This window comes from Pristiophorus japonicus, chromosome 3, assembly GCF_044704955.1.
Source record: "Pristiophorus japonicus isolate sPriJap1 chromosome 3, sPriJap1.hap1, whole genome shotgun sequence".
Taxonomy (NCBI): domain Eukaryota; kingdom Metazoa; phylum Chordata; class Chondrichthyes; family Pristiophoridae; genus Pristiophorus; species Pristiophorus japonicus.
The window spans coordinates 223763117-223775325 of record NC_091979.1 but is presented as its reverse complement, the minus strand read 5'-3'; the positions used below and the strand labels follow the sequence as shown (position 1 = coordinate 223775325).

Genomic DNA, 12209 nt, shown 5'->3' with positions numbered 1-12209 from the left:
CAATCCTTAACTCTGGCACCAGGGAGGCAACATACCATCCTGGTACCTCTAGACTTGACTACTCCAACGCTCTCCTGGCTGACCTCCCACGTTCTACCCTATGTAAACTTGAGGTCATCCAAAACTCGGCAGCCCGTGTCCTAACTCGCACCAAGTCCTGTTCACCCATCACCCCTGTGCTCACTGACTTGCGTTGGCTTCTGGTTGAGCAATGCCACAATTTCAAAATTCTCATCTTGTTTTTAAATCCCTCCATGGCCTCGCCCCTCCCTATCTCTATAATCTCCTCCAGCTCCACAACCCCCCTGAGATGTCTGCGCTCCTCTAATTCTGCCCTCTTGAGCATCCCTGATTATAACTGCTCAACCCTCGGTGGCCATGTCTTCAGCTGCCTGGGCCCTAAACTCTGGAATTCCCTCCCTAAACCTCTCCGTCTCTCTACCTCTCTCTTTTCTCTTTCAAGATGCTCCTTAAAACCTACATCATCTGCCATAAAAACTGGCTCGGTGTCAAATTATTTTTTTGTCTTGTACTCCTGTGAAGCATCTTGAGACATTTTACTGCGTTTAAAGGCACTATATAAATGCAAGTTGTTGTTATAATTATCAGTAAAGATTGAATAGGCTGGGGCTCTTTTCCTCCAGAAAAGAGAAGACTGAGGGGGTGACCTGATAGAGGTCTTTTAAGATTATGAAAGAATTTTATAGGGCAGACGTAGTGATGATGTTTCCACTTGCGGGCGAGACCAGCATTAGGGGCCATAAATATAAGGGAGTCACTAATAAATCCAATAGGGAATTCAGGAGAAACTTCTTTACCCAGAGAGTGGCGAGAATATGGAACTCGGTACCACAAGGAGTGGTTGAGGTGAATAGAATAGATTCAGTTAAGGGGAGGCTAGACAAGCATATGAGGGAGAAACGAATCGAAGGATACATTGATTGGGTGAGATGAAGAGGAATGGGAGGAGACTCGTGTGGAGCATAAAAACCGGCACGGACCAGTTGGGCAGAATGGCCTCCTTCTGTGCTGCAAATTCAACATAATTCTCACTCAAACCCTAGGTTTGCGACCCTCTGCTACAATTTCTACCTCTTTCCGCCGAACTTTGGGCCCATGGATGCGGAATTCACCTTTCAGTCGTCCAGCTGCTCATTCCTCACCAAGTATGGCTTTGACTTCAAGAAGGTAGGTGGATGGCCCGGGGGGGGGCGGAGCCCCTGGGGCGGCGGTTAGGGGGCGGGGCCCCTGGGGCGGCGGTTAGGGGGCAGGGCCCGTGGGGCGGCGGTTAGGGGGCGGGGCCCATGGGGCGGTGGTTAGGGGGCGGGGCCCGTGGGGCGGTGGTTAGGGGGCGGGGCCCCTGGGGCGGCGGTTAGCGGGCGGGGCCCATGGGGCGGTGGTTAGGGGGCGGGGCCCCTGGGCCGGTGGTTAGGGGGCGGGCCCCCTGGGGCGGTGGCTAGGGGGAGGGGCATCTGGGGAGGTGGCTAGGGGGCGGGGCCTGTAGGCGCGCATTGCAGGATGGCAGAGGAAGCGCATCGCAGGGAGAGAGAGAGACGGTTGCGGGGGTGGAGAGGGGGGGGGGGGGGGGGGGGGGAGAGGGAGAGAGGGTGCCGTGAGAAGAGAGGGGTAGGGTCGCAGAGAGATAGCTTTGCGGGGGAGGGAGCTTTGCGGGGAGAGGGGGAGGGAGAGCGAGAGTTTTGCGGGGAGAGAGAGAGGGAGGGAGAGAGAGAGAGAGAGAGCTTTGCGTGAGAGAGGGAGGGACAGAGAGAGAGAGCGAACATTGCAGGGAGAGAGGAGAGCGAGAGCTTTGTGGGGGGATAGGGGGAGGGAAAGAGAGCGAGGGAGAGAGAGCATTGCGAGAGAGAGAGGGAGGGAGAGCTTTGTGGGGAGAGAGGGAGGGAGAGCGAGCATTGCGAGAGAGAGAGAGAGGGAGGGAGAGCTTTGCGGGGAGAGGGAGGGAGAGCTTTGCGGGGAGAGGGAGGGAGAGCTTTGCGGGGAGAGGGAGGGAGAGCTTTGCGGAGAGAGGGAGGGCGAGAGAGCGCTTTGAGAGGGGGAGCGAGAGAGCCCTTTGCGAAGGGAGAGGGGGAGCAAGCGAGAGCTTTGCAGTGAGAGGGAGAATGAGAGAGCTTTGCGGGGGACAGGGAGAGAGAGAGAGAACTTTGCGGGGAGACGGAGTGAGAGAATTTTGCGAGGGGAGAGGGGGAGCGAGCGAGCTTTGCGAGGAGAGTGAGAGAGAGCTGAGGGGGAGAGGTAGAGACAGAGGGGGAAAGAGAGAACTTTGCGGGGAGAGTGGGGGCGTGAAAGAGCTTTGCGGGGAGAGAGAGAGAGAGAGAGAGCGCTCTGCGGGGAGAGAGAGAGAGCTTTGTGGGGGGAGAGAGAGAGAGAGTGCTCTGCGGGGAGAGAGGGAGAGAGAGCGCTCTGTGGGGAGAGGGAGAGAGCGAGAGAGCTTTGTGGGGGGAGAGAGAGCGAGAGAGCTTTGCGGGGGGAGAGGGGGAGAGAGAGAGAACTTCGTGGGGGGAGACAGAGAGAGGGGAAGAGAGAGAGCTTTGCGGGGGGAGGGGGAGAGCTTTATGAGGAGAGAGGTAGAGACCGAGCTTCGCGGGGAGAGGGGGAGAGAGCTTCGTGGATCGAGAGAGAGTGGGAGAGAGAGAGAACTTCGTGGGGGGAGACAGAGAGGGGGAGAGAGAGAGCTTTGCGGGGGGAGGGGGAGAGCTTTATGAGGAGAGAGGTAGAGACCGAGCTTCGCGGGGAGAGGGGGAGAGAGCTTCGTGGATCGAGAGAGAGGGGGAGAGAGAGAGAGAGAGACCTTCGAGGGGAGGGAGGGAGGGAGAGAGAGAGAGAGAGAGAGAGAGAGCTTCGCGGGGAGAAGGGGGGAGAGATAGAGCTTTGCGGGGAAAGAGGGAGAGCTTCGCGGGGAGGGAGAGAGAGACCGCTTTGTGAGGAGAGGGGGAGAGAGCGAGAGAGCTTTGCGGGGAGAGGGGGAGAGAAAGAGAGAGAGCTTTGCGGAAATAGGGAAGGGGAGAGGGAGAGATTTGCGGGGTGAGAGAGAGACCGAGAGCTTTGTGGGGAGAGAGGGAGGGAGAGAGAGAGATTTGCGGGGGGAGGGGGAGAGAGAGCGAGCTTTGCGGAGAGAGGGAGGGGGGTGGGGAGAGGGAGAGCTTTGCGGGGAAAGAGGGAGCGAGTGGGAGAGCTTTGCAGCGAGAGAGGGAGAGAGAGCTTCGTGGGGAGAGTGAGAGAGACGGGGAGAAAGAGACCTTCACGGGAAGATAGGGAAGTAGAGAGAGAGAGAGCTTCACGGGGAGAAATGGGGGGAGAGAGAGCTTTGAGGGGAGAGTGGGAGAGAGATCTTTGCAGGGGGAGAGAGCGCTTTGCGGGAGAAAGAGAGCTTTGTGGGGGAAAGTAGGGAGAGAGAGCTTTGTGAGGAGAGGGGGGGAGAGAGAGAGAGGGGTTCGTGGGGAGAGTGAGCTTCGTGTGGAAAGAGGGGGTAGGAGAGAGAGAAAGCTGCGGGGAGAGAGGACGGAGAGAGAGCTTTGCGGGGAGAGAGAGGTAGAGAGAGACAGAGTGCGTTGCGGGGAGAGGGAGAGCTTCACGGGCAAGGAGGGGGAGAGAGAGAGAGCTTCGCGGGGAGGGGGAAGAGAGAGCTGCGGGGGGAGAGGGAGAGAGAGAGAGAGCTTTGCGGTGAGAGAGAGAGAGAGAGAGAGCGAGAGAGCGTTGCGGGGGGAGAGAGTGAGAGAGAGAGAGAGAGGGAGGGAGGGAGCGAGGGCTTCGTGTGGGGAGAGAGAGAGCTTCACTGGGAGGGTGGGTGAGAGAGAGAGAGAGAGAGAGAGAGAGCTTCACGGGTGTCATGTATCTCACACTACTGTATATAACTGTATCTTACCATGCTATACATGACCGTAACTAGATATGACCTGTAACCACAAGCATACTTTACCACCAGGGGTGCACTTGCAGGAGACACTGCATACCTGTTCCACACAGGTATATAAAGGCAAGTGTGGCACTCGAGAGCTGTGAAATAAAGGTGCAGGTCCTGAGTGACCTTGACTTCAGCATGTGCCTCGAGTAAGTCTGTACTGCAGGGTCAGGACTTTACAACGGGGAGGGAGAGAGAGCTTTGTGGTGAGACAGGGAGAGCTTTGCGGGGAAAGAGGGATGGAGAGAGAGAGCTTTGCGGGGAGAGAGGGAGGGAGAGAGACCTTTGCGGGGAGAGAGAAAGAGAGCTTTGCGGGGGAGAAAGGGAGGGAGAGAGAGAGAGCTTCACTTCGCGAGGAGGGAGAGAGAGAGAGAGAGAGAGAGAGAGAGCGCTTCGCGGGGGGGTGGGGGAGGGCGGGAGAGAGAGACAGCTTCGTGGGGAGAGCGTGAGAGAGCGAGGGAGAGCGTGAGAGAGGGAGGGAGGGAGGGAGAGAGAGAGAAAGAGAGAGAGCTTCACGGGGCGGGAGGGAGAGAGAGAGCTTTGCGGGGTGGGAGAGGGAGAGTGGGAGAGAGAGGGGAGAGAGAGCTTTGTGGGGGGAGAGAGAGAGGGGGAGAGAGAGAGCTTTGTGAGGAGAGGGGGAGGGAGAGAGGGAGCTTTGTGGGGAGAGAGAGAGAGAGAGAGAGAGAGAGCGCGCGCGAGAGAGAGCTTTGCAGGGGGAGAGGGAGGAGGAGAGAGCGAGCTTCGGAGGGAGGGAGAGAGAGAGAGAGCTTTGCGGGGAGAGAGCTTTACGGGGGGAGAGAAGGAGGGAGAGAGAACTTTGCGGGGAGAGAAGGAGGGAGAGAGATGGTTTTGCGGGGAGAGAAGGAGGGAGAAAGAGCTTTGCGGGGGGAGAGAGAGAGAAGGAGAGAGAGAGAGTGTTTCACGGGGTGGGAGAGAGTGAGAGAGCGTTGCTTGGAGAGAGTGAGAGAGCTTTATGGGGAGAGAGGGTGAGGGATAGCTTTACGGGGAGAGGGAGAACTTTGCGGGGAGAGAGAAAGAGAGCTTTGCGGAGAGAAAGGGAGGGAGGGAGAGAGAGCTTCGCGGGGAGAAAGCGCGTTGCGGAGAGAGAGGGAGAGCTTTACGGGCAGGGAGGGGGAGAGAGAGGTGAGAGGGAGAGAGAGAGCTATGTACAGAGAGAGAGAGCTTTGCAGGGTGAGAGCGAGTGAGAGAGAGCAAGAGAGCGTTGCGAGAGAGGGAGGGAGGGAGAGAGAGCTTCGCATGGGAGAGGAGCGAGCTTCACTGGGAGGGTGGGGGAGAGCTTCACTGGGAGGGAGAGAAAGCTTTGCGGGCAGAGAGGGAGGGAGAGAAAGGGAGCTTTGCAGGGAGAGGGAGGGAGAGAGAGTGAGAGCGTTTGCGGGGAGAGAGGGTGAGGGATAGCTTTGCGGGGGGAGAGAGAGGGAGAACTTTGCCGGGAGAGAGAAAGAGAGCTTTGTGGCGAGAAAGGGAGGGAGGGAGAGAGAGTGCTTCGCGGGGAGAAAGGGAGAGAGAGAACTTTGTGGGAAGGGAGAGAGGGAGAGCTTTGCAGGGAGAGAGCGAGGGGGAGAGAGAGAGCCAGTGAGCGCGTTGCGGAGAGAGGGAGAGCTTCACGGGCAGGGAGGGGGAGAGAGAGAGAGCTTCGCGGGGAGAGAGAGAGAGAGAGAGCGAGCTGCGGAGAGAGAGAGAGAAAGAGAGTGTTGCAGGGAGGGAGCGAGAGAGACAGCTTTGCGTGGGGGGAGAGAGAGCTTCACTGGGAGGGAGAGAGTGCTTAGCGGGGAGAGAGGGAGGGAGACAGCTGCGCGGGGAGGGAGAGAGAGAGAGAGAGAGAGAGCGCTTTGCAGGGAGAGAGAGCGAGCGAGGGAGAGAGAACGTTGCGGGGAGAGAGCGAGAGAGTGAGAGTAAGAGAAAGAGAGAGAGAGCTTTGTGGGGAGAGAGCGAGAGCGCTTTGTGGGGAGAGAGGGAGGGGGAGAGAGAGCGAGCTTTGTAGGGAGGGAGAGGGAGAGCTTTGCGGGGAGAAGGAGATGGAGAGCTTTGCGGGGAGAGGGAGAGAGAGTTTCGTGGGGAGAGTGCGAGAGAGGGGGAGAGACCATCGAGGGGAGAGAGGGAAGTAGAGAGAGAGCGAGAAAGAGAGTTTCGCGGGGAGAAAAGAGGAGAGAGAGAGAGCTTTGCAGGGAGAGTGGGGGAAGAGAGCTTTGCGGGGAGAAGGAGAGCTTTGCGGGGAAGGGAGGGAGAGAGAGAGCTTTGTGAGGAGGTTGGGGGAGAGAAGGAGAGAGAGAGAGAGAGAGAGAGAGAGAGAGCTTTGCGTGGAGAGAGGGGGGGGAAGAGAGAGAGGGAGATAGAGAGCTTTGCAGGGAGGGAGGGAGAGCGAGAACTTTGTGGGGAGAGAGGGGGAGAGAGAGCGCTTTGCGAGGAGAGAGGGAAGAAGAGCTTTGCGGAGGGAGAGGGAGGGAAGGAGAGCGAGAGCTTCGTGGGGAGCGAGCGGTGAGAGAGAGAGAGAGAGAGAGCTTCATTGGGTGGGAGGGGTAGAGAGAGAGAGCTTCACGGAGAAAGAGAGAGAGAGAGAGAGATTCACAGGGAGGGGGAGGGAGAGAGAGTTTTGTGGGGAGAGGGGGAAGGAGAGAGCTTTGCGGGGTGAGAGGGAGGGAGCTGTCATGTATCTCTCATTACTGTATATAACTGTACCTTACCATGCTATACATGACTGTAACTGGATATGACCTGTAACAATAAGCATACCTTACCACCAGGGGTGCACCTGCAGGAGGCACTCCATACCTGTCCCACTGAGGTATATAAAGGGAAGTCTCAGGCAAGTGCAGCACTGGGGAGCTGGAATTAAAGGTGCAGGTCCTGAGTGACCTTGACTTCAGCATCTGTCTTGTGTAAGTCAGTACATTAGAGTCAGGAATTAACAGTGGCGAGAGAGCTTTGTGGGGAGAGAGAGCTTTGCGGGGGGGGTGGGGGGGGGGGAGGGAGAGGGAGAGGGAGAGGGAGAGGGAGAGGGAGAGAGAGAGAGCGAGCTTTGCAGGGGGAGAGGAAGCTTTATGGGGAGAGAGTGTGTTGGGGAGATGGGGAGAGCTTCGCGGGGAGAGAAGGAGAAAGAGAGCTATGCGGAGAGAGAGCGTTGCGGGGAGAGAGTGAGAGAGAGCGTTGCAGAGAGGGAGGGAGAGAGAGCGTTGCGGGGAGAGAGGGAGAGAGAGTGAGAGCTTCGCGTGGGGAGAGAGGGAGAGAGCTTCGCGTGGGGAGGGAGAGAGCTTCATGGGGAGGGAGAGAGCTTTACGGGGAGAGAGGGAGAGAGAAAGCTTTGCAGAGGGAGAGCTTTGCAGGGAGAGAGGGATCTTTGCAGAGGGAGGGAGGGAGAGATGGAGAGCTCTGTGGGGAGAGGGAGAGCTCTGCAGGGAGAAAGGAAGGGAGAGAGAGAGGGAGACCTTTGCGGGGAGAGAGAAAGAGCTTTGCGGGGAGAAAGGGAGGGGGAGAGAGAGAGAGCGCTTCACGGGGAGCGGGGGAGGGAGAGAGCTTCGTGGAGAGGGAGAGGGAGAGGGCTTCATGGGGAAGGGGAGACGAAGCTTCACGGGGAGGGAGGGAGAGAGAAAGCTTAGCGAGGAGGGAGGGAGGGAGAGAGAGAGAGAGAGCTTAGCGGGGGGAGAGAGAGAGAGCCTTGCTGAGAGAGGGAGGGGAGGGCTTTGCCGAGAGAGAGGGAGGGAGAGCTTAGTGGGGAGGGAGGGAGAGAGAGCTTTGCAGGGAGAGGGGGAGAAAGAGAGCTTTGCGGGGAGAGAGAAAGAGAGACAGGGAGCATTGCGGGGGGAGAGAGGGAGAGGGAGAGAGAGAGAGAGAGAGAGGGGGAGGGGGAGCGAGCGAGCTTAGCGGGAGGAGAGAGAGAGAGAGAGAGAGCTTCACGGGGAGGGAGGGGGAGAGAGAGAGAGAGAGCTTCGCAGGGTGAGAAGAAGATAGATAGAGAGAGAGAGAGAGAGCATTGCGGGAAGAGAGGGAGAGAGGGAGAGTTTTGCGGGGGGGAGAGAGGGAGAGTTTTGCGGGGGGGGGAGAGGGAGAGTTTTGCGGGGGGGGGGGGGAGAGGGAGAGTTTTGCGGGGGGGAGAGGGAGAGTTTTTTTGCCGGGGGGAGAGGGAGAGTTTTGCGGGGGGGGGGGGAGAGGGAGAGTTTTGCGGGGGGGGAGAGGGAGAGTTTTGCGGGGGGGGAGAGGGAGAGTTTTGCGGGGGGGAGAGGGAGAGCTTTGCGGGGGGGCAGGGGGCGAGGTTGAGCTTTGCGGGGGGAGAAGGCGGGAGGGGGCGATGGAGAGCTTTGCAGGGGGAGAGGGCGGGAGGGGGCGAGGTTTAGCTTTGCCGGGGGGGAGGGAGCGAGGGAGAGCTTTGCGGGGGGAGAGGGAGAGAGCTTTGGTGAGTGGGCGTATGCATGGTAGATGCAGTATAATGTGGATAAATATGAGGTTATCCACTTTGGGGGCAAAAACACGAAGGCAGAATATTATCTGAATGGCGGCAGATTAGGAAAAGGGGAGGTGCAACGAGATCTGGGTGTCATGGTACATCAGTCATTGAAAGTTGGCATACAGGTACAGCAGGCGGTGAAGAAGGCAAATGGTATGTTGGCCTTCATAGCTAGGGGATTTGAGTCTAGGAGCAGGGAGATCTTACTGCAGTTGTACAGGGCCTTGGTGAGGCCTCACCTGGAATATTGTGTTTAGTTTTGGTCTCCTAATCTGAGGAATGACGTTCTTACTATTGAGGGAGTGCAGCGAAGGTTCACCAGACGAATTCCAGGGATGGCTGGACTGACATATGAGGAGAGACTGGATCAACTGGTCCTTTGTTCACTGGAGTTTTGAAGGATGAGTGGGGATCTCATAGAAACATAAAATTCTGACGTGACTGGACAGGTTAGATGCAGGAAGAATGTTCCCGATGTTGGGGACATCCAGAACCAGGGGTCACAGTCTAAGTATAATGTAAAGTCCTGTCCCTGCAGTACAGACTCACACGAGGCACATGCTGAAGTCAAGGTCACTCAGGACCTGCACCTTTATTACACAGCTCTCGAATGCCACACTTGCCTGAGACCTGTCCTTATATACCTGTCTGGGACAGGTATCCAGTGTCTCCTGCAAGTGCACCCCTGGTGGTAAGGTAAGCTTGTGGTTACAGGTCATATCTAGTTACAGTTATGTATAGCATGGTAAGATACAGTTATGTACAGTAGTATGAGATACATGACATCACCCTCCCCGAAGGTCTTATTGTCTTTATCGGTTCAGTCTCTCAGGTGGTCTACGCTCTCACGTGGAGCGTCTTAGTCGTGGTTCAGTTGTTTGCATGGGTGCCTGTTTTTCTTTCGGTGTGATTGTAGGTGTATCGCCTGGGCTGTCTGTTGGGATTGCCCTTTCCTCAGGTTGTTCCTTCTGTCTGTCAACTAGGTGTGGTGTGAGTTCCACATTGAAGTCTACTTCTGGTTTAGCAGTGTTGTTGGTAAATCTACTTTTGACTTGGTCTACATGCCTCCGGCAGGTTTGGTCATTGTCCATTTGTACCACCAGTAGCCTGTTTCCTTCCTTGTCTGTTACTGTCCCTGCAAGCCATTTGGGATCCCTGCCATAGTTTAGCACAAATACTTTGTCCCCTATCTCATTCCACCTCCCCCTCGAATTTCGGTCATGGTACTCAGTTAGCTTACAGTGCTTTGCCTCAACGATTTCATGCATGTCTGGGAGGATTAATGAGAGCCTTGTCTTTAAGGTCCGTTTCATCAATAGTTGCGCGGAGGGAACCCCAGTCAATGAATGCGACGAGATCTGTATGCCAGCAGCAGTCGCGACAGGCGGTCCTGTAGCGTGGGACCTTGGATTTTGAGCATGCCTTGTTTAGTGATCTGCACTGCTCGCTCCACCTGGCCGTTGGAGGCCAGCTTGAACGGTGCCGTCCTAACATGATATATGCCGTGGTCACTCATAAAATCTTGGAATTCTGTGCTGGTGAAGCATGGACCATTATCACTCACCAATATGTCAGGAATGCCGTGCGTTGCGAACATGGTTCCAAGGCTCTCCTCAGTGGTGGAGGTGTGCTTGAGTTTAAAATGGTGCATTCCATCCACTTTGAAAATGCATCGACGACTACGAGGAACATTTTGCCCATGAATGGGCCCGCATAGTCTACATGCACCCGCGACCACGGTTTGGTGGGCCAGGGGCTCAGGGGTCATTACTGAGTTGGGCACAAATGGTGCACCGTCGGACACAGAGCTCCAAGTCCGCGTCATTACCAGGCCACCAGACGTGGGATCTGGCTATGGCCTTCATGAGAACGATCCCCGGGTGCTTGCGGTGGAGCTCCTGGACAAATGCCTCTCTGCCTCGCAGAGGCATGACTACGGCTGCCCCACATCAGACAGTCTGCTTGTAGTGTCAGCTCATGCATGTGCCTATGGAAAGGTTTGATGATCTCGGGGCAGGCATCGCGAGCCTCTGCCCAGTCACCAGTTAAGACACATCTTTTTACTGGGGATAACCTTGGGTCGCTGGTCGTCCAGGCTCTGATTTGGCGAGCTGTCATGGGCGAACCTGTGGACTCAAAGGGATTGATTGCCATGACTATCTCACAGTCCTGTTCTTCAGACCCTTCCGTGGTCGCCAGGGGTATCCTGCTAACCGTGTCGGCACAGTTGTCTGTGCCTTATGGTGTAATCGTAAGAGGCCAGCATGAGTGCCCACCGTTGAATGCGTGCCGAGACGTTGGCGTTTATTGCCTTGCTCTCGGATAGGAGGGACGTGTGGGGCTTGTGGTCGGTTTCTAACGTGAACTTGGCCCCGAAAAGGTATTGGTGCATATTTTTGACACCGTACATGCACGCGAGCGCCTCCTTCTCCACCATTCCGTACCCGCGCTCCGCCCGCGAAAGTGACCTGGAGGCATAAGCTATGGGGTCTAATTTACCCGCACTATTGTCATGTTGTAAAACGCACCTGACCCCGTACACTAACGCAACACATGTAAGAACTAGCTTTTTACCTGGATGAAAGAAAGCCAAAACACTGTTGGAACACAGAAGGTTGCGTGCCTTATTGAAGGCGCGTTCCTGGGCGTCCCCCCAAAACCAATCGCACCCCTTTCTTAGTAGCACGTGGAGAGGCTCCAGCAGCGTGATTAAGTTCTGCATAAAGTTCCCAAAGTAATTGAGTAACCCGAGAAAGACGCGCAGTTCTGAGACATTCCGGGGCCTGGGTGCCAGACGAATTGCTTCTGTTTTGGACTCTGTTGGGCGGATTCCATCAGCGGCAATCCTTCTGCCCAAAAATTCAACCTCGGGCGCGAGAAACAGGCATTTGGATGTCTTAACTTTTAGGCCTACCCGATCCAACCGCTTTAGTACTTCCTCCAAATTGCGGAGATGGGAGCCGGTGTCCCTGCCCGTGATAAGTATGTCGTCTTGAAATAGAACCGTCCCCGGGATGGACTTGAGCAGATTCTCCATGTTGCACTGGAATATGGCAGCTGTCATGCTCTGGCCCACAGTGTCTGTAGTTGCAGAACCTGTGTCTGGCCATGTGTAGGCTGCTTGCTGGCTTCAGGTGGTCTCTTACCAGTGTGCTCAACTGTTCAATCGACTTGCTTGCTGGTTTCTCGGGTGCCAGCAGGTCCTTCATTAAGGTGTATGTTTTCGAGCCACAGCTAGTCAAGAGATGGGCTCTTCTCTTGTCTGCCTTATCATCGCCCAACCAGTCTTTGGTTACAAAGCTTTGCTGGAGCCTTTCTATAAAGTCCTCCCAATTATCTCCAGTATTGTATTTTTCATCTGAGCCGTTGGGTGCCATTCTGTGGATTCTGTAATCCGTAACTGTAATCCCGTAACAGTACAGACTCACACGAGGCACATGCTGAAGTCAAGGTCACTCAGGACCTGCACCTTTATTACACAGCTCTCGAATGCCACACTTGCCTGAGACCTGTCCTTATAGACCTGTCTGGGACAGGTATCCAGTGTCTTCTGCAAGTGCACCCCTGGTGGTAAGGTAAGCTTGTGTTTACAGGTCATCTCTCGTTACAGTCATGTATGGCATGTTAAGATACAGTTATGTACAGTAGTATGAGATACATGACAGATAAGGGGTAAGCCATTTAGGACCGAGATGAGGAGAAACTTCTTCACTCAGAGTTGTTAACCTGTGGAATTCTCTGCCGCAGAGAGTTGTTGATGCCAATTCGTTGGATATATTCAAGAGGGAGTTAAATATGGCCCTTATAGCTAAAGGGATCAAGGGGTATGGAGAG

The 12209-nt window shown here is 55.9% G+C and overlaps 1 protein-coding gene across 5 annotated transcripts in view; it reads left to right on the top strand.

Moving 5' to 3' along the window:
- The window catches only part of LOC139260128 (poly(A)-specific ribonuclease PNLDC1-like), a 166785-nt gene that overhangs the window by 22534 nt on the left and 132042 nt on the right, over positions 1-12209 (top strand). For all 5 annotated transcript variants that reach the window (XM_070876318.1, XM_070876319.1, XM_070876320.1 and 2 more), the window contains one exon: positions 1065-1188. In XM_070876318.1, the coding sequence (XP_070732419.1) occupies positions 1065-1188 (124 nt within the window). The remainder of the gene's footprint in view (positions 1-1064; positions 1189-12209) is intronic.